The following is a 23,699-nucleotide window of genomic DNA, read 5'->3' on the forward strand; positions in this document are numbered from 1 at the left end:
GGGCTAGAAATAAATATCATCCTGAAGAAAGTATCATAATTTTATATGTTCATTTTCTTGCAGATCAATTTGAACATGAACCATTTGTTGACCTAATTGAAAATGAGAACACAATTTTCAAATTTGTTCGAATATAGATTTTTTCGTGCAAAAGTCAGATACGACCGGAAACAACAATAAGGATGGTAGCCTATTATGCCTACCAAACCTATGAACGCACCCTTTGTTGCTGTTTTCCCTTCGAATAGCTTTCATTCATCTTATCAGTGGCGCGTAGCTGCACCGCCATTGCAAATGCGCATGATCGAAGCATGCTGTCGTCAGAAATTGATTTCCTGAGACACGATAAAATCGAACAAGTTGTTTCCTTGGCCAGACGGCTCTGACAAAAGCACAATTTCGTACCCTTATCAGCTGTGCTGGCTGCTGGTGATAGACTTCCAGTGAAAATTTAAAAAAAGTTAAATTACCCCTATCAGGTAGCAGACAACTTCCGGTTTTTGGTGTCTTACTCTAACGGTTGTAACTCTAGTTTTACGGTGTTAGCTTATTACTGTTTGGAAAATGCGTATTAGTCTGTTTTCGGAGCAGGTGTGAATTTTTGATAACATCTTATCATTTTTTCATGCTACCATATGGACACGGCTCATCCTGGCAGAGAGCTTTTCGGCTCCCCTGTGTACCTTGCGATGCCCAGCGCTAGACGGATGATTCTGGGCCACGTAATGTCCGGTTTGTGCAGCAAAATGAACCGGACCAAACAGCTGCCGGCGGATTTGATGGAAACTCCCCTGAATCGGTGTTTGAACACGTTCGATATCACCTTGCTAGGTAAGTGTGAGGTGCAAGCTGGTGATTTAACAATAAAAAAAAGGATTGAAGAAAAAGAATTAAGATGCAGAAGTGCTCGCACGATTATTTTACGTCGCTATTTTTTCCTGCGAGAAGCGAAAAATCAATTTTTTATTATGTATGTTATGTGGGTGGTAGAAAACTATCGCACTGTTGCGCTTATATGTTTAACAATTACGTCTTTAAAAGTGACCCTAAAAAGTAATGCCACGAAAAACCATTTATAAAACTTATTATTGTTAATACACTACTAACAATAACATTCTTATATATAATATGACTTAACTATTTCGATATCAATAACTTGCAAGGACAAGTAGCTCCACTAAACCTTAAAAAAAACATTTGAAATCTATTTAAATTCATTTTCAACAGGTATTGGTCACATGGTCGGTGCTGGCGTATACGTCCTAACGGGAACGGTGGCTCACGAGATGGCTGGCCCCGGAATAGTGCTCTCGTTCATTCTAGCCGGATTAGTGTCGTTATTGGCTGCCCTGTGCTATGCCGAATTCGGAACCCGAGTGCCGAAGGCTGGATCGGCGTACGTTTACACGTACGTTTCCATCGGGGAGTTTTGGGCGTTCGTGATCGGGTGGAATATCATACTGGAACATATGCTGGGAGCAGCGTCCGTGGCTCGTGCTTGGAGCGGGTATATCGATTCTATGCTGGGGAATATTGTGGCCAACACTACAATGGAGATCACCGGAGAGATGCATGAGCAACTGTTGGCAAAATATCCGGACTTTTTGGCGTTTGCTGTCTGCTTGAGCTATGCCGTTGCACTGGGCACGGGTGTAAAAGCTACCGCTATGATAAATAGTATATTGACAACAGTTAATGTGGCTGTCATGTTGTTGGTCATTGTGCTTGGTTTTTGGTATGCAAACCCAAAGAATTGGTCTCTACCGGATCAAGGATTTCTCCCATTCGGGTTTGGCGGAGTGTTAGCTGGTGCTGCTACATGTTTCTATGCGTTTGTGGGGTTCGATAGTATTGCTACGTCAGGGGAAGAAGCCAAAAACCCTAGTGTCTCTATACCCTTGGCAACCATCCTGTCGTTGTGTGCGGTTACTATAGGATATGTGCTGGTTAGTGCTGCATTAACACTTATGATACCATACAACGAGATCAATCCGGCTGCAGCGCTCTCGGATGCGTTCGGCGTTCGTGGAATTTCTTGGGCAAAGTATGCGATTTCGACCGGTGCTATCTGTGGAATGACGACTACATTGCTTGGATCGCTGTTCGCACTACCAAGATGTTTGTATGCGATGGCAAGTGATGGATTGCTGTTCTCCTGCTTCGGAAAAGTTAACACCAAAACCCAAGTGCCACTAATAAATCTGGCAGTTTCTGGAGTTTGCTCAGCGTTGTTAGCACTATTGTTCGATTTGGAAAAATTAGTCGAATTTATGTCCATTGGGACTTTGTTAGCGTACACAATCGTGAGTGCTAGCGTAATTGTGCTTCGATACAGACCGATTTCGGTGGAAGAAACTGTTCATCTGACTCCCGATACACCTGGAACAGACGAGGAAGAAGCAGCATCATCTTCATCCCACTCCAGTGCTGTGGATCCGTCGTCACCGACTAGTGAAATGATTGAAATAGCTCTGGCGGGTAGATTGCGTCCGCAGTTCCGTTGGTTGGAACCTCTTCTAGGTCGCTGTGAGCCTGGGGTCGCTTGCTCTGGTGCCGTATTACTATTTTGCGTTCTCAGTGCTGCGATTTGCTTCCAACTACAGGCCTCGTGGGATGAGCTGTATAATGGAACCTGGTGGGCCCTGGGCTTGTATGGGTTTCTCTTATTCTGTTTGGTAGCATGTGAGTATGATTATGCACTTCACGCTTCGTAATTTCTTTATGTATTGTATTCACCGTAGGTATCGTGGTTATTAGTGCTCATCATCAGAACACTCGAGGGCTTCAGTTCAAGGTGCCTCTGGTGCCATACATTCCTGCGCTGAGCATACTCTGTAACATCGAACTGATGGTACACTTGAGCTTCCTTACGTGGTTTCGCTTTTTCATCTGGCTGTCGATTGGCATGTTGGTTTACTTTTTGTACGGCATCCACAACAGCAAAGAGGGAGAGCTGGGAACTTCCTACTCAATGCTGATGTCGACACAGGAGGCAGTTCGTGGCTGGGGTTCCACGCATTCGGCTGGCCTAGCAGGGGGTGCCAGGGTAACCGTGACCAAAATTGTTAAAGGCAGGGTGAGCCGAAAGAGCGTCGACAAACAGGCTATCATTGATGATGACGATGATGATTCTTAAGTTACACGCGTTAGTGCAAATAGCAATCGTTAGTGAATGCTTATGTTTACGCTTAACATCGGCACAATTATTCTTCATAAGCACTATTCAGATTTTGTTAGAGCTGCGGAAATTATCAGCTACTAAGATAAACAATATTCTTCGCACAATATTTTAAAACTAAGTTTAAGCTTCGAGTTACAATTAAATGTTATTGTTATTGTGCAATGTATTTCATAAAATTTGTTTATGAATAATTAAAAATTACGTTAATGCAAGTTTTCTCCAAAAAAGTGGACAAGATATTAACAAACCAAACGTAAATCATTCGCATAGCATATTTTCAATGTTTGGGCCATCCTAGTATTTCTAATTACTGAAAAGAATCCTTCTAATTTGTATTCAGCTTTATTTTCAATTTCACTCTGAAGTGATAAGTTTTTTTTCCTCTACACAATATGCAATGCATACGACTCGTATAACGACAAAATAAACATTAGTTTAGCTTCAGCAGACACACTTAAATTTGCTCTAAAAGACAATCAGTAAGACTGTCGCAGTGGCTTTCCGTATTCGATGTTTCTCGAGCATATAAAAGAAAATTGTTTTACAGAAACTGTGAAATAACTACTATATGGCAAACAATAAATAAAAAAAATTCCCTCCAACCAAACAAATTTGATAACGGCCGCATTTTATAGCAACAGAAACACAACATTCAGAAAAACATGCAGAATAATAACTATAGAGTTAGCTAAACCTAAACAACATTAAACATGACACTAACATTGCGTACTGTAGAATATCAGTATTTTTTAAAATTTCCCAACACATTTCCCTTTTTTCGTTAGCGATAAAAATGTGGTCTCGTGACGCAGTTCAATATTAAAATTAATATTATCTCAATCAAAATGGTTGACAGATATTCGACCAAAACCAGTGTAGTTGAAAGAACTTAAAAACTTCCTCGTAGTTACGTCTCACCACTAAATTTTCTTACCCAGTTCAATTGTTTTGCATAAATAGTTAAGCTCCTGTCAATTTGACTAATTGAATATTGTTATTGGAGACAAAAGTTAAACCTTCCACATCTTTTCTAGTGAATCCAAATCCTTATAAAAGTATGATAGTCACCACCAACTTTAGAAAAAAAAAACACACGAAATAATAAGAAATAAGACAGCACCGAAAGCTTTTTCTTTATATTTTCTTTAAATTTTTTTTTACAGTGAGTTAGCCAAATAATTCCATTACAACAATATCGTCATTTATGACAGTACCATGCGCTTCCTTAGACTTTTTAATTATTTGTAGATTTCCCCGTCATCGTAAAAGTTTCGCAGCAGGATCATTCATTATTGCTTGATAGAAACGTTTTAGTGATTCATGTTTATCCCACCACACAAATCCTACATTTTTTACATACGATTTTTTAAAGGAGAAGAAAAGAATACAACATAGCAACAATACAAGAACCGATAGCACGTCATAATATTGTGGGAGAGATATAAAGTTATACTCACAAAATAATACATTAAAACAATAACAGTAGTTAGTAGCTTTCTATGGGTATGATATCTGTCAGAGTCTGAATTCTATAGAGCAAATATATATTTAAATGATAGAGAGTACGCTATTTATATTCCTATTGAACATATATACACACACATGAAAAATAATAAACAGATAAAACACCCTCCGTATAAGCTAATCGTTTCACTATGTAATAGCATGATGATCGTCTACAGGCAAATAAATATCACCCATACAAAAGTGTAAGAATGCTAAAATCTACATTAATACGAGCCAGCGGCGAAAAAATTAATCCTGATTGCATACGATAAACGAAACATGCGTGTTGTATGGATAAGATTCAAACAACATGTCAAAAGAAAGGGTAAACAGATCAATTAGTAGAAATTATTGAATAATAACCACCAGAGAGTCGAAGAAAAGTAGACATTTTATTGCTGCATACTATCATCCGCACGACATGTGAATAAACTAAAGAATAAATGTAAATATATAAAATTAGATCCTTTCTGTAACTAAGGTTTGTTCTTCAATGAACAAAAAAAAAAACAGAAATTCCATGAGATACAAAGCGCACCCATCTATCCGAAAAAAGGCGACGCATGGCTATTTGTATCGAACGACTGCATAGCGTTTCAATCCCACTAGATGCAAAGCTACGTTTTATTATTAAAGCTGGGTACGATTGCTCTCGCTGATTGGAACAGTTATATAGGGACTTTGCAAGAACATCAAGGAACACTTTCGAGCACTGACCGACATTTGGTCAACCAAATCTAAAGGTTAATTCAACAAGCATCAACAGAGTATATTATTCTCTTTTCATTTTCCTATACATTCCAAGTATAGCATATAGCGATTTAAAAAAAAATCAACTAAATTGTAGCATATACATTGCATCACATTAGTTTATTCAGCTCCAGCAAAAATAGCATCGTTCCTAAAAAAGGTTTTTTTATTTAAATATACAATCTTTTAATGCGATATGTTGAACCACGCACATTCATTTCATTGTGAGTTTTCCGCCTTAGGAGGAAAACCTTAATCGGTTGGAGTATTTTTCCTAGTTGCCTCCTGTGCACGATTCTTCAGTATGCTGGTGATGAAAAATTCTCCCGCTTTGTATGAACTACGCACCAGCGGACCACTGGCGGTGTATAAAAAGCCTAATTCATTTCCACGTGTTTCCCAATGCTTGAATTTCTCCGGTGTGACGTATTCAATGACTTTGAGATGCCGCTTGGTAGGTTGCATGTACTGGCCGAGTGTCAAACAGTCTACACCAACCGTACGAAGGTCTTGAAAATAGAATGAAATCGAATTCACTTGCAAAGAAAGTGAACAGTTTGATTCTCACCTTTCAAAGTCTGCTCGATTTGTTCGTCTGTTTCACCGAGTCCAAGCATTATCGATGTTTTCGTAACTAACGTTGGATTTATTTCCTTTACATTTTCGAGACATTTCAAACTTTGTCTGTACTCGGCTCGACGGTCGCGGACAAACGGTGTTAATGATTCCACTGTCTCAATGTTATGAGCGTAAACATCTAATCCGGAAAGGGCTACAGTTTTAATGCTCTCTGTGTCACCTCGAAAATCCGGTGCAAGACACTCAACAAAAATGCGGGGATTCTGCTTTTTGATCTCTTTAATGGTTGCCGCAATATGGTTTGATCCCCCATCAGGTAAATCATCTCGATCAACTGAGGTAAGCACAATATAATCCAGACCCCAGGAGGCGATCGCAGTCGCTGTATTCACTGGTTCCGCTGGATCCAGTGGAGGTGGAGCACGAGCTGTTTTTATACTACAGAAGCGACATCCACGCGTACAAGTATCACCCATCAACTACAAATGTTGACATATCAGTTTAAATGTGTTAAAATGAAATTTAAAAAAAACCATCGTAGCTTGTTGTACACATGCTGATAACCCAAATGAAAATAAAAGTAAAACCGTGCCTTCCCTTATCGCATTGTATATAGCAACGACTTACCATTATGGTAGCAGTTTGCGTGCCATGCTCTCCACCACCCCAGCATTCACCAATGTTGGGACACTTTGCTTCCTCACAGACGGTCGCCAGCTTTAGTTCTCGCAATTGTTCCTTAATATTGCTGTAGTTTTTCCCCATCGGTATTTTCGTCTTCAACCAGGGTGGTAATCTGAGCCGCTCATTCTCGCCCTTCTCGCGTTTCAATTTTCCCTCGTATTCGCTCCAGTCATCCCGATTGTACGATGGGTTCTGGACAAAGTCTTGAAAGCTGGGGCCACTCTCTAGCCGCTCTCGGATGTTCTGTAACGGCGTAGCAGCCGTGTGTTTGCATTGAGCATGAACCTGAATGAAATATGTACTAAGTGTTTCGTAATCATCTTGGGCAGCAGGTTTATTAGGCGAAAACCCTTCGTCAATACTATTTGATTTAGCTCACCTTTAAACAACTAAATTTACTATTTTGAAGCGTGTTTTTCAATACACTTGTAGATAGCTGCGACATTTTATGAACTTTTATTAAGCACACTGGATGTACTGCCGAGAGTGCCAAGCAGCTGAAATCGAGATCAGCAAAACATTAATTTTCTGTTTTGACCGTTTTGACGTTCTTCGATGTGTCATCAGAGTTTTTAGTACATTCCCATGAAATCTTTCAAATAACATTTGTTAGGTTCTATGATAGCGATCCCGCATAATCAATAACCATAAAACTTGCTTAACAACTAGTTCGGGATATAGTCACAAATGTGTGGGTTATCGTTAAACGATCTGCATTATCTAACGGCTATGGTTATTGATTATGCGGGATACGATAATTTTTGATTTTCATCCAAGCAATACCTAGAAGTTTTCGTTTGATTTTTTTCAGTTGAAATTTTTTTTGCACTCATTCACTAGGGGCAAAAGTCTATTGATATATTGCAAAATATTTCCAACATTTATTATTACAAAGTATTTATCGTTTCATTTTTGAGCACTCCACTCTCTATATCATAGCTCATTGACTTTTCATTATCGTTGGAAGGATGTCAATTGTGAGAAAAACGATAAATATACAAAAGTATCAAACAATATCATGTAGTATTATCGAAATATTTTTCATGAGAATAATAATGTCTAGCCCCTTAGCTCATTTATACTTCTTTTTAAAATGTTCTAAGCCTCTTACAATAAACGAAACTCTGTAAAACGCATATTCTACCACACTAAAAGCAAACCTTGTGCGCTTGAAATCTCTGGACATTTGGATATTTTCCCTTTCATTCCAACCCAAACTAAGCAACTACAACTACGCTCCAAGTGACAGTCACGTACAGATATGTCTCAAATAATTCTGGATAATTCTAAATTCGAAATAGTATCAGATGTCACCAATGGTGGATTCACTCAAGTTTGTTTTTCTAAAAAGTGAGCCTATTAAATTACTCTAATAACCCTTTTATTGTTTCCAGTTTATTATTATATTTAAAAATAACATTTAAAAAAACTTTTTACTTGAATCGTGTGACAACTTATGCCCCACAATGCACGGAGCTTAAACAGTGTGGTCAACACTAGCGCCATCATCATTGGCAGGAACAATAACCATTTTTCGAGATGTTTCAGAACAAATTATTGCTCAATTCACGAATGAAATGTTGACAGAAAGCACTCCACAATGGGGTTAGTAACGAAAGGCTGAAACTCAAAAGGCTGAAACCCGAAAGGCTGAAACTCGAAAGGCTGAAAAGTATGTTTCATAACGAAAGGCTGAATGCACAAAAGGCTGAAACCACAAAAGGCTGAATGAACGAAAGGCTGAAACATAAAAGGCTGAAACTTTTGTAACTTGAATCCTAACCGTTGAAAATTTCGGACATATGGATAATAAACCTTTATCATGTGACAGAGTTCAATGTTTGAGTATTAATTGGTTTGTGCAATGGAAAATTAATTTTCGGCAACATTTGAATCTATACACACTTGACTCTTGTACACGTTTCCTAGATGATTCAGGGCGAGACGGCCGAAGGCCGCGAGTGTGCGCCGGCGACCCGCCGTCGGAAGCGCCGGCCACTGCGGGGGGGCAGCCCCCCCCCCGCAGAAATCACCACTGTATAGGTTCGTTCGTTTTCCTAGGTCTACTGACTCATAGGGGTGATCCCCTAGTTTAGTCCGAACGAGCGATAGCGAGTAAGGACAGCATACATCTCGGACAATCGAGTCGGCCGTAGGCCGCGAGTGTTTTTTTTTAAAATGAACTTTGTGAATTTCAGCCTTATGATTTTTCAGCTTTTCGTGATTCAGCCTCTCGTGTTTTCAGCCTTATGTAGCTTTCAGCCTTTCGTGATTTCAGCCTTTCGTGATTTCACCCTTTCGTGATTTCAGCCTTTCGTGATTTCAGCCTTTCGGATTTCAGCCTTTCGTGTTTCAGCCTTTTGAGTTTCAGCCTTTCGTAGTAGACCCCCACAATGAGACCACCGTCAATATCAGGAAATACTTTATCTTCTATCACCCGAAAAAAAAATTGAAAAACGATGTATTTTGTGGTGAGAACAGCAAATGAACAATATTTTTATTGTAACCATAAAAAACATATTATTTCTACTGTAAGCTTGCGAATGTTTCTTGTTATTACCATGTTTTCACAAGGTTTTTGTTGTTGAATCTACCACCGACAATAATTTTACCATGAAAAACATTGTCAGTGACTTCTAAATGTATGGGAAAAGTGCCTGGAAAATGATGTTGAGATATTCCTTATTTCTTTGACTACTGGATTTTCAGCTCACTTCTTCAAGCACAGTTTGAATCTGTGCATTTTTGTTGCCAGAAAAAATGGAGTAACACTAATATACTTCCTTTGGAATCCGGGGTGGCATTGCGCAGCTCGATTCGAATGATTTTCGCTATTTTCGAGTAGGTCACATACTGCCAGTTATGCTTTAAGCTTAAAAGGTCATTGTCATTTGTCCTGCGACTCATCTAACCCGCAAAGTCGAAAAAAATACAAAAACGAAACATAGCGCCCCCAGCGATCATTTAGTTTTGTTCGAGTTGCTCGAAACGAAATGCGCAATGTCACCCCTGATTGATTCAAACTCTAACTAATTATTTTTAAATATTCAATCAAGCGTGGAATTTATTGAATGTATTGCGTAACACTTATTAGATGTCCGTACATGAATAAATTATTACAACCACAAACAAGATTTTTTTTTAAATTTCCAATATTTTTATAACTTTTTTTCTAATATTGTTTTTTGGCAGCACTGCCGCACACGAATGAAAGTAAGCTGTCAAAATGGGTGATGGTAAATTCGTTTTTGCGGTATGGCTACACTCGTGTTACACTTTTTACCTTGTAACTTCCGGAACGGTGTGGTACCGTCGCGAAAATGAATTCATAAGTGTCAATGAGCACTTTGATGCACACTTCTTTGTTGTTGCACTTTCAAAGTGTGCAGTCCATTTTGGTGGGAAGTGCGCAATACATAACAACCCCCCTTTTTCATGGTAAAAAAGGCAAAAACAATGTTTTTTATTGTTCTGGACAATGATATTTATTGTAAAAATGATGTATTTACAATGCAAAACATAATTAAATTATGGTAAAACTGTGTACAATTACAGCAACTTTTAAGGTTTTTTTGATTTTATTTTTTTCGGGCAAATTATAAAACGGTCTATTATGAATAGAAGTGTTGCCGGAAGGTTGTTATTTATGAACTCAGAATACGTTTCGTAGAAAATGAATTTAACATTCATGCATTATCCGATATAAATATGCATGTGCATGTTTTGCACTATAATTACTCACATGCAATTTAACTTCGGGTAAAAATAACATCCCTCTGTTGTTAGCTACCGACAGCACATTTGTTTACAAACTAATAGATTAAATACCACAGACACTATCAACTACAGAGACAGATAATAAAAAACGAGAGCTACGCTACGATAAAACGATCATTTCGTATTTTCAGCATCAAAGAAAAAATAAAAAAAAGCTAGTTGCTCTACTGAATTCGTGATTCAATTAAACGCAAAACTTTTTATGGGATACGTGTATCGAAATCACACTACCGATGTACTAAAATTCAACGCCGAGCTAAAAATTAAACGTCAATGTAATATTTTTTTGCTGAAACATGTAAAAGGTTTATGTCGGATGAGTTTCGTTTGTTTATGGCGAAAAACGTTAATTTAAGTCCCATTATCAGCACTGTTTGATGCGAAATACTGTCTCCCTTTTTAGTTTTTGCAGTGTTTTGTGCAGTGGCAGAAGAAGTTTGTAGTTTTTAGTACGATCTTCTGTGAAAATATAAAATTGAATTTCCAGAGCGCAGCGACTGTGATTTCGACGGCGTCAAACAAGACACTGCCACTGATAAAGTCTTTTGCGAAAATACTGCTGTGAAGCCAAAATGGGTATGTATAAACAGTGAACGTAAAAAAGTGATAACACAGGATATTGATAACATATCAGCATCAGCTTCGTTCTGATAATGTTATATTCGAACGTTCTTTTGAATAAGGTGGGGCCAGTGGTAGGTGTGTGAAGTTAAGTGGTGAAGATACTAAATTCTCCATTCATGCACACATACCAGCATAGCATATAGGAACTTGGCTGGGATGAAGCAAACACTTGATAGATGAACTGTGTGTTAGGGATAGTAGGAGTGAAATTTCGTTTTAATTAATGGAAATAGATTCGAAAAATGCCATTTAATCAATAAACAGCATAATTAACAGTGTAGTTCACCGCCAACGTAGCCGAACATCTGGTGTAACTTTGAATTTGTGTTTAGTGCAATAGTTAGGGCTGTAAATCGAGATAGGCTTAAGGGTTCTGATATCTTACTGATATAAATCGTGAAAACTAAAGTTGTGGGGTTGTACGGAGCAAAGAAAGCATAATGAATACTATTATTGTGCTTTCGATCTGTTAATCTAGGTTAAGCCAATACTCTATACTACATAAGCGTTGAATGATACGCTTTCTCGTACATGAGTATTCCACGAATTCATCTGTTTCTATGTGTCACGCGTTCCGCTGGACTGATTACAACTACTGCGACGGGGTCTCTTTGTGTGCTCTAATTGACTGGAAACTGGACACCTAACACAACGCAACCTCGGGTTTAGTGCGAACAGTAAGTGAATATTTATCGCAGAGGCAACAGGCTACAAGGGCCGATAGTAACAGCAACAAGTACTACAGTAGTGTAATGGGATCGCGGAATCGCGTACCTTCACAGCAGATTCGTGATGACTTTCTCCTGGAAACTAACTTCGATGACGATGGAACTCTTACAAGGGCTTACAACACATTGAACAAAGCACAAAATGGACAGGGAGTACGCGAGTCCGGACAATATCCACAGCCGCAGCAAAGGAGTCTCAGCCGACGGAGCCTCGCCTATCGATCTAACTTATCAGTAGATCGGTACTCTGATAACACGATACACGGCCGGCGGTCGAAAGGTTTGATACCCAAGCTTTTGATACTACCCCAGTTAGGTACTAGTTTACGTGTGGAATTGTGAATCGTCGAGCACATTAGTCATCTAGATGTTTTCTGTCGAATCGCTCATCGTTCACTCTGCACACACAGATGGTCCACTATTGCGTTAGTGGGTAAAAATTCTTTTTGGGATAGTCCTGTTTTTATGTTATGCTTTATAGTACAAGTCTTCTACTAGGTTTACTAAATTTCACGCTTGTAAAAAGTTTGTCATTTTGTTCATACATTAACACCGACTTATGGAAGACAACGGCAGTGTTGGGCCTACGTTTGTTTCCAATGTTTAAAATATATTCTACACATTCAATTTCATTTCGCCATGTCATATAGACTAAAAGTACAAAGTCTGCAGACCACGAGTGGTAATTTAATGTTGTCAATTCTGTAAAGAAAAAGTCAACATCCATATACACATGCTCTATTTGCTTTATGAGTCCTCATATTGATCTGTTGAGCATTGAACGAGCACTCAATTTTTACACTTTTAACAAGCTGTTCTGCTGACTTTCACTCTTATTTCTATGTGCGATCGTGAATAAAATTAATTTGTTCGAACAAATTTGGAAACAATATTTATATTTTCGAACGTTTGAGTAATTCCGGACTACTTCGTGACAAGAGTGAAACTAGATAGGAAAACATGGCGACTATTCGTCTTTATCACGAAGTAGTCCGGTATTTAATGAATTCGAACGAAAACGAAAATTCGACTTTTCGCGAAAAAATAATAAAGAGAATTATGTCGAATTCGTTTTTACGGCAGGACTATCCCGTCCCGGACTACGCTTTGCAGCTGAAAAAAAAAACACTCCGAGCAGTTGCAATGGTGTACGTAATACCAGAGGTAACTGTCACTTTTGTTTTGGTCATTATCGCCATTGTCTTTTATCGCATTTGTGCTACTGTACGAAAAATTTGCCAATTTAATGAAAAATTACCAAATAACAAAATAAAATAAATAAAATTCAACCTGATGTTTGACACGCGAAGAACGATAATCAAAGCAAACCGATTTTGACACATTTTTTTTTTATTTTGACACATACGTGTGAATGTGTTGGTGTCTTCAAAACTGCACTCTGTTTCTTGCGCGGACTGTCCGGGACATAAAAAGGGTAGTCCGGGATAGTCCGGAAAATGTAAAAAAAACTGTGATAGGACAAAGTGTAGTCCGCGGGGTAGCTACACCGCAAAAACGAAAACGACATTAGAAAACCTGTTTTTCGGTTTATTTTCTTTTACACATGAACTTTACTTTGTCAAGTATTCGCCACATTATTTGACTTTTTCTTTTACATACTTTATGGTAAATGTTATGTTTCTCAATTTAAAATCGCACTTCAATTCATTTGCGTTAGTCAAAACAAAACAGTCAAATAATATCGATATTAACGCTACCTATTACCTGTCGCCTAGTTTTGGCAAAAATAACATCAAATACTATTATTTCACAATGCATATGTCATTAATGCAGCAAAATATCTCTTGCTTATTTCTTTGTCAAATTCATCGATAGGGCGAAATTCGTGGTGTAAATTGTAATATGATTTCCAACGGAACCCTCATCTTTTTAGGGGACTGCTGCCGATCATGTATGACCCGAGTGCCCTACGCTACGCTGATAGCGACTGTCATGTGCCTTATCGGTGTGGGTATCTTCTGCGGCACAATGTATCGTGGCACCTCGCTAGCGATTATCATGTTAGATCAGGTTTTTCATCTTCGACTGGTGTGGTAAGTCTTATACAGTGTTCCGCAGATTATCCCAACTAACTCACTGCATTCGTGCAATTGCAGGATTGAAGCAGTACAACTGATCTTCGTGGTTATCGGTGCGTCGATGGCTGCCCTCGGGTTGATGATTCTGTTTGTTGGATTCCTCGCCACTGGCGCCACCCGGTACAAGGTCTATCGAGCGTGGGGCTCACGCGTTGGTGGACGCATTACCTGTGCCGTATTTATGGGTATCACTTATTTGCTGAAGATTGTCTGGATTGTGATCTTTTGTTTCCTGGGTATTGTCACCTTCATGTTCACGGTGTTTTGGAAAATGTGCGAAAATCCGAATGTGCAATCTCATCGGAATTGTATCGATTTGACTCAGTTTTGTAAGTTCTGATTCGTGTAATAATCAATCATTTTTTAAAGCTATCTTCGTCATTACAGATTTTATGTTCCCGGCGGGAGTAAAACAAGAGGACATGAACATTTGCGAGCAAAGCAAGGTTAAAGCTTTCTGTAAAGACGGAGTCGAAAAGTGTGAAATTATGTTCATCCTGGCAACGGTGAGCTGTTTGTTGATTATTCTGAGCTTGGTTCACTATTTGATGTGTCTGGCTGCTAACTACGCCCACATTCGGGACCATGAAAAGTTTCAAGAGCTGCAGGAGATACAAAACCTGACCGAAATGGAGTACACGGCTGCGTCCAAGGATCGGTTCTAGGATACCGTCCAGGAGATTTATATTGAGCACAGCACCTGATGATCGGCAGCTTGTGGTGATTTACGAGCAACTTACGTTTAAGTTCTCTTAGTTACACGACTAAGTGTAGTTATGATTTTTTTCCTTCTAAGTTGAGCTTTCTTTTTTGCATAGCGTAGGTTTTTAGATATAGTTTCACACCTAAAATTTTGCGTTCTAGTTATTGATCAATTGACATAAGTTTGTCCGTCCATTTTCCAATTGATATCATTCCATTCGTTTTTCAACTGCTCAATGTGAGTACTCCTGGATCCAGTTAATATATTTGTAAGCGTTCATTATCTTAAACGAACCAGTAAACGAACAATCGAAGATCATAAACGACACAATACGAAAGCACAACACAAAATAAGGCTGACAATCCTACAATAATCTTTTTTTTTTGTAAAACCGTGTATACACTCAGTAGTACAGAGATACGCAAATATCAGGGCGCGGAACTATGTTTACGGAGATTTGCATCGAAGTAAGTTGCTTAAACAGATCACACTTACCACTATTCAATCGCATTATGAAATTATTCATACAGACATCTCACCTAACTGACAGTTTACTCACTGGAGCGATTTTCAAAGTTATTTCTTGACTACAGTCAGTAGGTAACTTAAATCGCAAATTTACCTTTCACTAGTTGAGGTGACTGTGAAATAGGGCCTTTAATCCATTGTTGTTGAACATCAATTTTACTTAAAGGACTCGTGCATTAAACAAAATTCAAAGCAGCAAGAACATATCCAGAACCTGAACCTTTAACTCTTTGCAAGTGTAGCATAGAATAGACCCCGCAGCTTCCTACACGAAATAACAGAAACGAAGATTGCATTCATAAGTTGACCAACCTACAACACCGTGTGATATCGTAGAAACCACAAAGTTTAGATGCAGAGTAAATATATTTTACTTATTCCATAACAATACAGAGAAAGTAGCTCAACAACTAAGAAAAACTGCAGAACTCACTCACGTCAACATAGCCTAACATCATGGAACATGCAAAAATAGGAATTGCACGTAACATGAGTAAACGCCAGTAAGGTTTCTTAGGGCGGTCTTAAACTGAAGTGAAATAAAATTGTTTCCCAGGTAGTGAAATTAATGTGGTTGTTTAGAAAAGAGGTTCACACCCCGTACTAAGGAGATTGCGTGTATATTTACAGTTTTGATAGAAACACCAATATGAAGGCTTATAATAACCTCTAAAATCTTTGAGACATTAACAATTCAATGCAACATATTACACAATCATTCTTCTATCATCAACATAATCATCTATAATCGCATTCTATTAATCCACCCATACTGTTACCTCTACAATCAAACCTTACGTGAATTCGAGTATTTAATCAGTATTTGTTGAATTCCATTCCATTTACAATCATCTAATCAATGCTGCTTTATTAACTAAACGAACCTATCGCATTATAACTGTTTACAATAATTCTATTCCAATGTATCTTAGATGTGAAAATGCTTTCTCTATCTCGCAAATGCCAAGTGGTAAACATTCTGAACTACAAGTTCTACCATACTGACTCATTAATATATTCATAGTATGTTTCGTTTTCGTGAATTTTATTGACATCACTTTTTATCATTACATCATTACATTTCATCATCCAAACCCGTTCGAGAAAAAAAAAACAGATTATTTTTTGTAAAATATTCCAACAATGATGTTCGTATTCTAAGATAGCATTTAGTCTTTGTACCGGAATCTTACAAAAAAAACATGAATAAAATAAATGATAACGTTTTAGGAATTGAACTTTTTGGTTCAAATGAACAGTTCTGATTTCTTTCGTTAAACTAACTCAAAGAGAAATCAATATCTAACTTAGCTTAGGTAAATTGCCCGTAGTTGCACTCCGTGATTGGACGAACCGAAAAAAAATGTAAAATGAACCAGATGAATGGTGCTTGGGACTAGCAGTCAGCGTTGCCACTAAGTTTTGAATAAAATCTGGCAAAACGAAAATAATAAGTCTGGCAAAAATCTGTCACTCATTTTTGGATAAAATTCCTGGCAGAAATAAAAGTGATAACCTTTTCTTTTTGCTCTCGCCGGGTGTAGGTAGATAAAGGCCAGGCACGGCCCATCTTGTAGTAATGACCTTTTTGCGAGGCGACGCGGATGAAATCTGGCAAATATCTGGCAGATTCTGAGGTTAATCTGATTGTCTGGCGCGCAAACAGAAATCTGGCAAAATCCAGACTTATCTGGCATACTACATTCTCACATTTCATTCTACACTGGTTCAAAATACTTTTACAACTGACAAATAACGACGCCGGCCACGACCAAAGGCGGTAATAATTGGGAAGGAAAGGGATGATGATACTCGATTTGTTTCGAGACCGCGGGCACCACTGCATCTCTACGAGTATCACAGGATAGGAAATGTTTCAACAAAAAAGAGCATAGCTCTGATCACTTTTTGGTAAATGATGCTGTATTACGCAAATTAAAAACTTGAACATGAGGAAGCCCATTCTGCGATCAGAACCGATGTTTGTTTTAGTAAGATAAGGTAAGCTTAATATCAGGATTTGCCGTGGTAGGCAGGGTGATCGGAAAGTTGAAAATTTGTATGATGAATTTGAACCCTTTGTATGAATTTGATTTGTGGCACTCGGTATTCTAGGAAAATCTGTAAGTCTGAGTGTCGGTATTGATAAATTCTAAAAAACAGCGCAATACAGATCTGCAGGAATCCAACTGCCGTACTGCATTGATATTAAACAAAATTATAGCGAAATACTAAGCTAAAAAAGAACACTCTCATCTACAATCCGCTATAATCTGTCGAGTATCACACGGCTTGGATAAAGCTACAGACAAAAAAAATCGTTGTCCCTACCCATGGGTGGAGGACTTGACGGTGATCTGTCAAGCGTATTTCCTAACGCAATTTTTGATTAGACAACTAATAATATAGATAATAATTTTTTATTTTATTTTTTATGCCCAGCTGAATAATATAAATAATAATATAGTAATAACATAATAGTAACAACTAAATATTCAATAATCACCATAATAGCATTCGTTATGTTTGATTACGCTTGACTTATCACACCGCTGGTTTTAGTCTCGCATGACCTAACAAAACTAAATACTGGCGGGGTCGGTAGGGCTTAAGCGAGGTTTATACTAACCCTAACATTACTAACAAAACCTCGTGACTGACGTCCACCCATTGCACTCATAGATATAAAGTAGCATTACTAACCCTTCTAATTCCTTTCACAACTACTACTACTACTCATATTATCATTTTTCTATATATATACATGTGTGTGTTTTTTTTTCTTCACTAAACATCAGCTATTTTAACTGCGCGAATTTCTTTATTCCCATATGTCAATCCCAGTTACAATCTGACAGCTGTCGGAACGTTTCTTTTTTCTCTTTGATTCGACCCATTATCGCGCATTTGGCACCTCAAAAATAGTTAATCGCGCATCGTAACTTTTGTTAATTTCGGTATACCAATGCCCCATGCATTGAACGTCGTCAGCTTCTGGCATGTCTTTCTTGCTTGCGTTGTGAGTTGCAAGGTCGTTTCTTTATTCCAGGGGCGGGTGTGCTCTGACCCAGTGGAATAAAGAAATTCGTTATCAGTTGTACGTTTTTCCCTTGCGTCTATGGGTGGTTAAAGGGTTTAAAATATGTTGACAGCGTAAATGTGGATGTGTGTTGATTGTACTGTTTGGTTTTGTTGTTAATTCTCGTTGACGGTGTTGCTGATATTTGTTTAGTTTTTGCATGCGAAAAAGAAGAAAGGAAATATTTTTGCTTTTGTCATCACGCACATTTTGACAATTACATATGAGTGTTCACGTAGGTGCGAACAGCCTTCAAAATCTCTCAACGCGAATAACCCGAATCCACTCCCTTCTCTCTTTTTTTTATCGTTCTGCGGCTGCGAGATGAAAATTGCCGCAGTAGAACAACGAAAAGAACCAGGTACATGACATAGGGCAGAAACGCGAACGGTTTTGCATGGGACATGTCAAAGAGAGCGATCGAGGACAGATGACGGCATGAATAAAGGTAGCAGACGTGAGAAGGAACGACCAAGAACACGAGGAAGACTGCCGACATAAGTACCAACGGTTGGATGGCTTGGAAAGGTATAGCCAACACTACTGTGGTATGTGAGGTAAAATCGGTAATATGAACCGGTGATAACAGGTACGTTCTCCATTCAAATCATATATTTACCGTTGGAACCTCCAGTCCAGAGTAAATTTGTTCATCTGTGCCTTTGGTCTTGTCAGGTTGAATTGCTCCTGGAGGTTTTGACCTTACATTCATTATATAACTTGGGCCTAGTGCAACAGTAACCAATAAAACAATCCGAAACCAAACTTGGAATCTTTCAGATAGCGGTAAGGCTGCAGTGTCGAAGTAAGCAACATGGCTACGCTCTTCTGTAATGCTGTTAGATTCCGCTCAAAGTCCCAGCCTTAGATTCCAGCGTATTAACGCTACAGCTGGGCATATAAAAAAAAAAGAAAAAAAATCGTTGTACATTGGCTTCCGAGATCTTCCGAGAAGAGCTTCAAAAACTTTTGGCTCAGGTTCAGATGTTTACCTCCCAGGTTTTAACGGGCATCATTTTTTAGTCCTAGCTTGATCTTCGTGCACCGACCCGTATTTTGACCAATATCGGCTGTTTCTTCATAGTTAGATATGGAAGTAAACGTTGGCGGTTTTCAGTAAAAAAAAAATTAACTTCAACAAACTAGACAGTCAACCAATGCAGATGGCATTTGTGAAACACTATTTAACCAAAAACAGATTTAAAAATATCCAGCGAGAAAGTTGTGACGCAGGAGAAAAATCGCAACCATTCGCGTTCGTGGTTTATGTACTTCGATCTTCTCAAAGAAAAAGCATCACGAGGTAATTATAATAAAAAGCAATTTTAAACTGCAAAAACCTCACGATATTTGTATTGTTTCAATTTTATTGGAGTATATATTTTTCGTAATCTTTATCAAAGAGGTTTTCAATCTCAGGGTTGGGGTTCATCTTTTTCACAAAATAAGCTATAATTTTGCATTCAAACCTCATTCTGAAGTGTTTTTTTATAGACTACTTATTTATTAAAAATAATATCTTCATCTCTCGAGAATAATGTTTTCAAAAATTTAAACATATTATTTGCTTCTGAATTTTATTTATAAAAATATATAATAAATTACAAAATTCAGCACAGTTCAACTGGTATTTAAAATAGGGTTTGTACTTCCTGTAACAGTACACGGCGCAATCTCTCCGCCAACCAATTCCACTCCAAAAAGTGCCTTGTGTTATACGCTTACCTTAGTTTGTTTATCGCAAAAACCGCGTCAACGGCGTCCTTGGTGTACCCTCGAGAAAATTGAACGGAATTGATGGTGCCACCGTGGCATTCAACTGCCGCAGAATGTGGGGCATTGAGGCAATCTTGTCACGCAACGCTCGCGGTAACGAGGCGTCATCCTGGGTCGCATAATGCTGAAGCGGACTTCCCGAACTGGGCGAAAAAGTCACCCCACCGCCCTGTTCGGTCGGAATCAACGACAGCGCTGCACCATCGAGAAAATGCACCTGAATAACGCCCTGTGAGAGTTGCACCGCCGTGCCGATGCCCGGAATGGTGCACTTCTTGATGGCCACGTTGGAAAAATTACCCGCAGTTTTTGAGCGCGTTACTGGCCGTCTGTTGTGCAACGCTTCTGAATCATGAGAATTCACAGACATTGCGAATGATGACAGCTGATGGGGACTCATGGGTGTTTGTGGAGTGCAGGGATTTGATTGATTGTGGGGTTCCTTAGAGGAAACCAAAGCCGCCGACGCTGGCCGCCGTCCGATGATAAGCGGAAATGTGTTTCCGGTTCGAATCGCAGATAGAGTCTGATCAATGCTTAGACAGTGTTCGAGTGTTTTTTGGAAATGTTGATATTCCATGTTCAGTACGGGGTTTAAGTTGGCACTATTTGTCACAGTTTTTCCATTATTATCCACAATTCGAATACCCTCCTGTGATGTCTTTACAATTTTTGTTCCTACAATGGGTGTAAATTGTTCCAGCTAGTCTAATTTTTTAATTAAAATGCTTACTAACCGCTGTAAAACATAGCCTCAAAGTCCTCTAGCGTTTCCATCAGCTGGCACTTGGCTTTCTCACTATAGTACGTAATTTTTGGTGTCTTTGCCTTAACCATCTGTACGAAGCGGGCAGCATACAGGTACTTTTTCCAGTGTTTCTCCGGCAGATTTTCGTAGCTGAAAATATTGTCCGCTCCACCAACTGGCAAATCAGGCGGTTCATCCTTAACTGGAGCCCCTTTTCCACCGTCAGGGTGGTACAGAACGAACCGAAGGCCATCAGAAGATATTCGACACACGTCAAACACTCGTTCCTCTCTGTAGCGTGGTTTATGCTTGATAAACTCCAGTACAACCTCACCATTTGATTGAATGCTAAGAATTGCATTCTTGGTCTTATGACGGTTCGGTAGAAGACGAGTAGTAGTCAAGGGTGGAACGTCCAGCATCTTTTTTGACTGCTGCTTGGGACTGTTTTGTCGCGGTGCGATTTGATAAGCGTTATGATTTTCCCTTGACTGAAAATGATCAAGAAAGTCCTGTAATAATTTGAAGCGTTAGAAGGATTACGATGAAACAAACGATCAACTTACATAGTTGCCAGGATTCAGCAAAACTTGTTCACCTTTCATAGCTGTTTCAACTTGCTCGTTGGGACGGTTTTCTTTTTCGTCACAATAAAAATAGTTAGCCGATTGTGGTTGAATTTCGCTCGCAAGTTGATACAACTTTGATACAGAAGCTGATTTTTGCTTCGCATCTAGTAAAGAGATTTGCTGAGCACCCATCACCAATTGAGGCTGGAAGTCCAGCTGCCCATGCAGTTGCTGTAAACTGCCACCAGAGTTCGATCGACCAACACTTTCAATCTCTGCTTTGTTGATGTTATATTTTTCCATCAATTCTAGACTATTAAATTGCTGCAGCAACGATATTTGATTAGTTTGTTGATAACCAGCGGCAGAGTTGACACGAGAGCTAGGTTTTAAACCAGAATAGAAATCAGATGTTTCCTGGCAGGACGCCGATCGGGACCGAGGAGGCAATATGCTTTCCTGAAAGTGCTGTTCATGTTCACTTATCGGTTGATAACGTAGAGGCATCTGGTGATTTGCCATTGGCTGATATCGTTCTTGGCAGTGACTTGAAGGAATATTTGACCGGTTTCCACTGCTTGACATAGTTATGATACCACTGTCGGTTGACGCGAGCGTTGTCCCACTAGAATGACCTTTATCGAGAGCTTTGCGCATGAAAGGATGCTGCAAAACTTGCTCCAACCTCATCCGTTCGGCAGGATTCTTTTTTAGCAATTGATCAATCAAATCACGCGCTTCTTGAGAAATGTAACTTGGAACATTGTAGTTGGACATTACTACCTTCGTTAATGTAGATTTGACGCCTGCAGTGTCAAACGGTGGTTTCCCTACTAAAAATGTGTACAACATGCACCCCAAGCCCCAAACGTCGGCCGGGAGTCCGTGTGAAGCGCGAGAAGCTACTTCTGGGGAGATATAGTTCGGCGTCCCACAGAGTGTCATATGCTTTTCATCAGGGCGCGATAATTGTGTTGCCAATCCAAAATCCGAAATTTTTAGTGTCATATGTTTGGTTAGCAATAGATTAGCCAGTGACATGTCGCGGTGTAGAATGTGATTAGAATGCAAATAGAGCAGACCCTCTACAACTTGTTTCAGAACCGTGGCAGCCTCATGTTCGCTAAAAGTTTTTTTGGTTTCTCGCAAATAGCGCTGAAGCTCACCGTTTTCCGCAAGCTCTAGAACTAGGTACACATAGTTTGCATCCTCGAAAAATGTATACAGTTCCAATATTGATGGATGTTTCAAGCGTGAGTGAATGCTCACTTCTTGCCGGACACGGTTGGCCATTCCTGCCGACTGCATCATTTTCTTGTCGATCTAAAAAAGAAAGATACTCTTGCGCAACGATCCGGAACGGAAGCGGGAAATTCCTTACCATTTTGATCGCAACATGAATACCGGTGCGTCGGCATTTCGCTCGATAAACACAAGCAAACCCTCCTTTACCTAGCAAGTCGTAAACCTCAAAATCCTGCATTTTTAACAAAAATATTAGTTTGTTTTGCGAAAAAATCGTTAGCTTCTGACAAACCTCTATCTGTTCACCAAAGTTATCCAGCATCGTCATAGATCATTCGTACTCGAAAATATAAAAAAATACCACTAGAAAAATTCTCTTCTTAACAGACTCGTATATTTCAACGAATTCAAACGTAGAAAAATAAAACTTTAACTAGTTTTGCACCTAAAACTGAGTATTCACCGGATAAACAATTTTTTATTGGTAAACAGAAGCGTCATTAGCAGATAAAAACTAGAAACGAACCAAGCGGTTTTTGAATGAGCAAAAGTCACGAAGTTTGACGCAGACGACACGAGCAAAAGGCACACAAAATAACCGTCACAGTGACGTTCGTCAGGGAGCCCGAAATAATTTATACACGCTAAAATTTAACAGCGCATAATAAGTCAGAAATAACCCGTTTAATAATAGCGAAATTTTTTATTCCACCAGCTCACCTCGTTTTCACCTGGAAGCAACCTAACTGCAGTCGAAACCCTTCTTTATTCGCTTGATTTTGACCCAGCATTGAACTGCCGCGCTACCCGAAGCGCACTGTAAAATTTGTTAGCTTCGACCCACCACCGTACGTGCTTAATTCGTAAGCAATTATCTGGCATTTGTTTCTTGCTTTCGTGGTTAAACACGATGTCATTTCTTTGTTCCTTGGCAGATTTGCCCTGACGCAGTAGAATAAAGAAATTCACTATGAAAGATCATTGCATGATTACGTCATTTGACAGTTCCGGAGGGTAAAATTTACGAAATTACATTTATTTCGGATTGAGCTGAAACTGATTTTTTTAATGCTTCGAAGTCTACAAGTTGTTCTTTGATACCAAGCATCGAACTCTTTTAATC

General features: G+C 39.0%; 4 protein-coding genes across 9 annotated transcripts; 2 read left to right on the forward strand and 2 right to left on the reverse strand.

The window, feature by feature from the left end:
• Window positions 1-290: 290 nt before the first annotated feature.
• Window positions 291-5,163, forward strand: LOC129723461 (cationic amino acid transporter 4). 2 transcript variants are annotated; one of them, XM_055677693.1, is made up of 4 exons: window positions 291-568; window positions 659-831; window positions 1,228-2,682; window positions 2,742-5,163. In XM_055677693.1, exons 2-4 carry the CDS (start codon window positions 690-692, stop codon window positions 3,134-3,136), a joined length of 1,992 nt encoding a protein of 663 aa, XP_055533668.1. In that variant the 5' UTR covers window positions 291-568; window positions 659-689; the 3' UTR covers window positions 3,137-5,163. The 2 variants fall into 2 exon arrangements, with proteins under 2 accessions (XP_055533668.1, XP_055533667.1); XM_055677692.1 differs by having other exon boundaries at window positions 291-479.
• LOC129723463 (lipoyl synthase, mitochondrial) lies at window positions 3,504-7,238 on the reverse strand. Of its 2 annotated transcripts, XM_055677695.1 has the most exons (5): window positions 7,080-7,238; window positions 6,644-6,985; window positions 6,006-6,495; window positions 5,650-5,946; window positions 3,504-5,588 (listed from the first exon to the last, which is right to left on the reverse strand). In XM_055677695.1, the coding sequence occupies exons 1-4, from the start codon at window positions 7,143-7,145 to the stop codon at window positions 5,690-5,692; spliced, it is 1,155 nt and encodes a 384-aa protein (XP_055533670.1). In that variant the 5' UTR covers window positions 7,146-7,238; the 3' UTR covers window positions 3,504-5,588; window positions 5,650-5,689. The 2 variants fall into 2 exon arrangements, with proteins under 2 accessions (XP_055533670.1, XP_055533669.1); XM_055677694.1 differs by having other exon boundaries at window positions 3,504-5,946.
• A 3,508-nt stretch (window positions 7,239-10,746) lies between these two features.
• On the forward strand, window positions 10,747-16,417 carry LOC129721684 (neuronal membrane glycoprotein M6-a). Of its 3 annotated transcripts, XM_055674554.1 has the most exons (5): window positions 10,747-11,053; window positions 11,771-12,109; window positions 13,724-13,883; window positions 13,947-14,257; window positions 14,316-16,417. In XM_055674554.1, exons 1-5 carry the CDS (start codon window positions 11,050-11,052, stop codon window positions 14,591-14,593), a joined length of 1,092 nt encoding a protein of 363 aa, XP_055530529.1. In that variant the 5' UTR covers window positions 10,747-11,049; the 3' UTR covers window positions 14,594-16,417. The 3 variants fall into 3 exon arrangements, with proteins under 3 accessions (XP_055530529.1, XP_055530531.1, XP_055530530.1); XM_055674556.1 differs by lacking the exon at window positions 11,771-12,109 and having other exon boundaries at window positions 10,749-11,053; XM_055674555.1 differs by lacking the exons at window positions 10,747-11,053; window positions 11,771-12,109 and adding an exon at window positions 12,119-12,890 and having other exon boundaries at window positions 13,361-13,883.
• Window positions 16,418-19,719: 3,302 nt separating this feature from the next.
• LOC129721683 (serine/threonine-protein kinase PLK4) lies at window positions 19,720-23,129 on the reverse strand. 2 transcript variants are annotated; one of them, XM_055674553.1, is made up of 5 exons: window positions 22,869-23,129; window positions 22,713-22,808; window positions 21,329-22,654; window positions 20,752-21,253; window positions 19,720-20,692 (listed from the first exon to the last, which is right to left on the reverse strand). In XM_055674553.1, exons 1-5 carry the CDS (start codon window positions 22,902-22,904, stop codon window positions 19,974-19,976), a joined length of 2,679 nt encoding a protein of 892 aa, XP_055530528.1. In that variant the 5' UTR covers window positions 22,905-23,129; the 3' UTR covers window positions 19,720-19,973. The 2 variants fall into 2 exon arrangements, with proteins under 2 accessions (XP_055530528.1, XP_055530527.1); XM_055674552.1 differs by having other exon boundaries at window positions 20,752-21,274; window positions 22,869-23,128.
• Between the last annotated feature and the right edge of the window lie 570 nt (window positions 23,130-23,699).

The sequence above is a fragment of the Wyeomyia smithii genome, chromosome 2 (genome assembly GCF_029784165.1).
Source record: "Wyeomyia smithii strain HCP4-BCI-WySm-NY-G18 chromosome 2, ASM2978416v1, whole genome shotgun sequence".
Lineage (NCBI taxonomy): Eukaryota > Metazoa > Arthropoda > Insecta > Diptera > Culicidae > Wyeomyia > Wyeomyia smithii.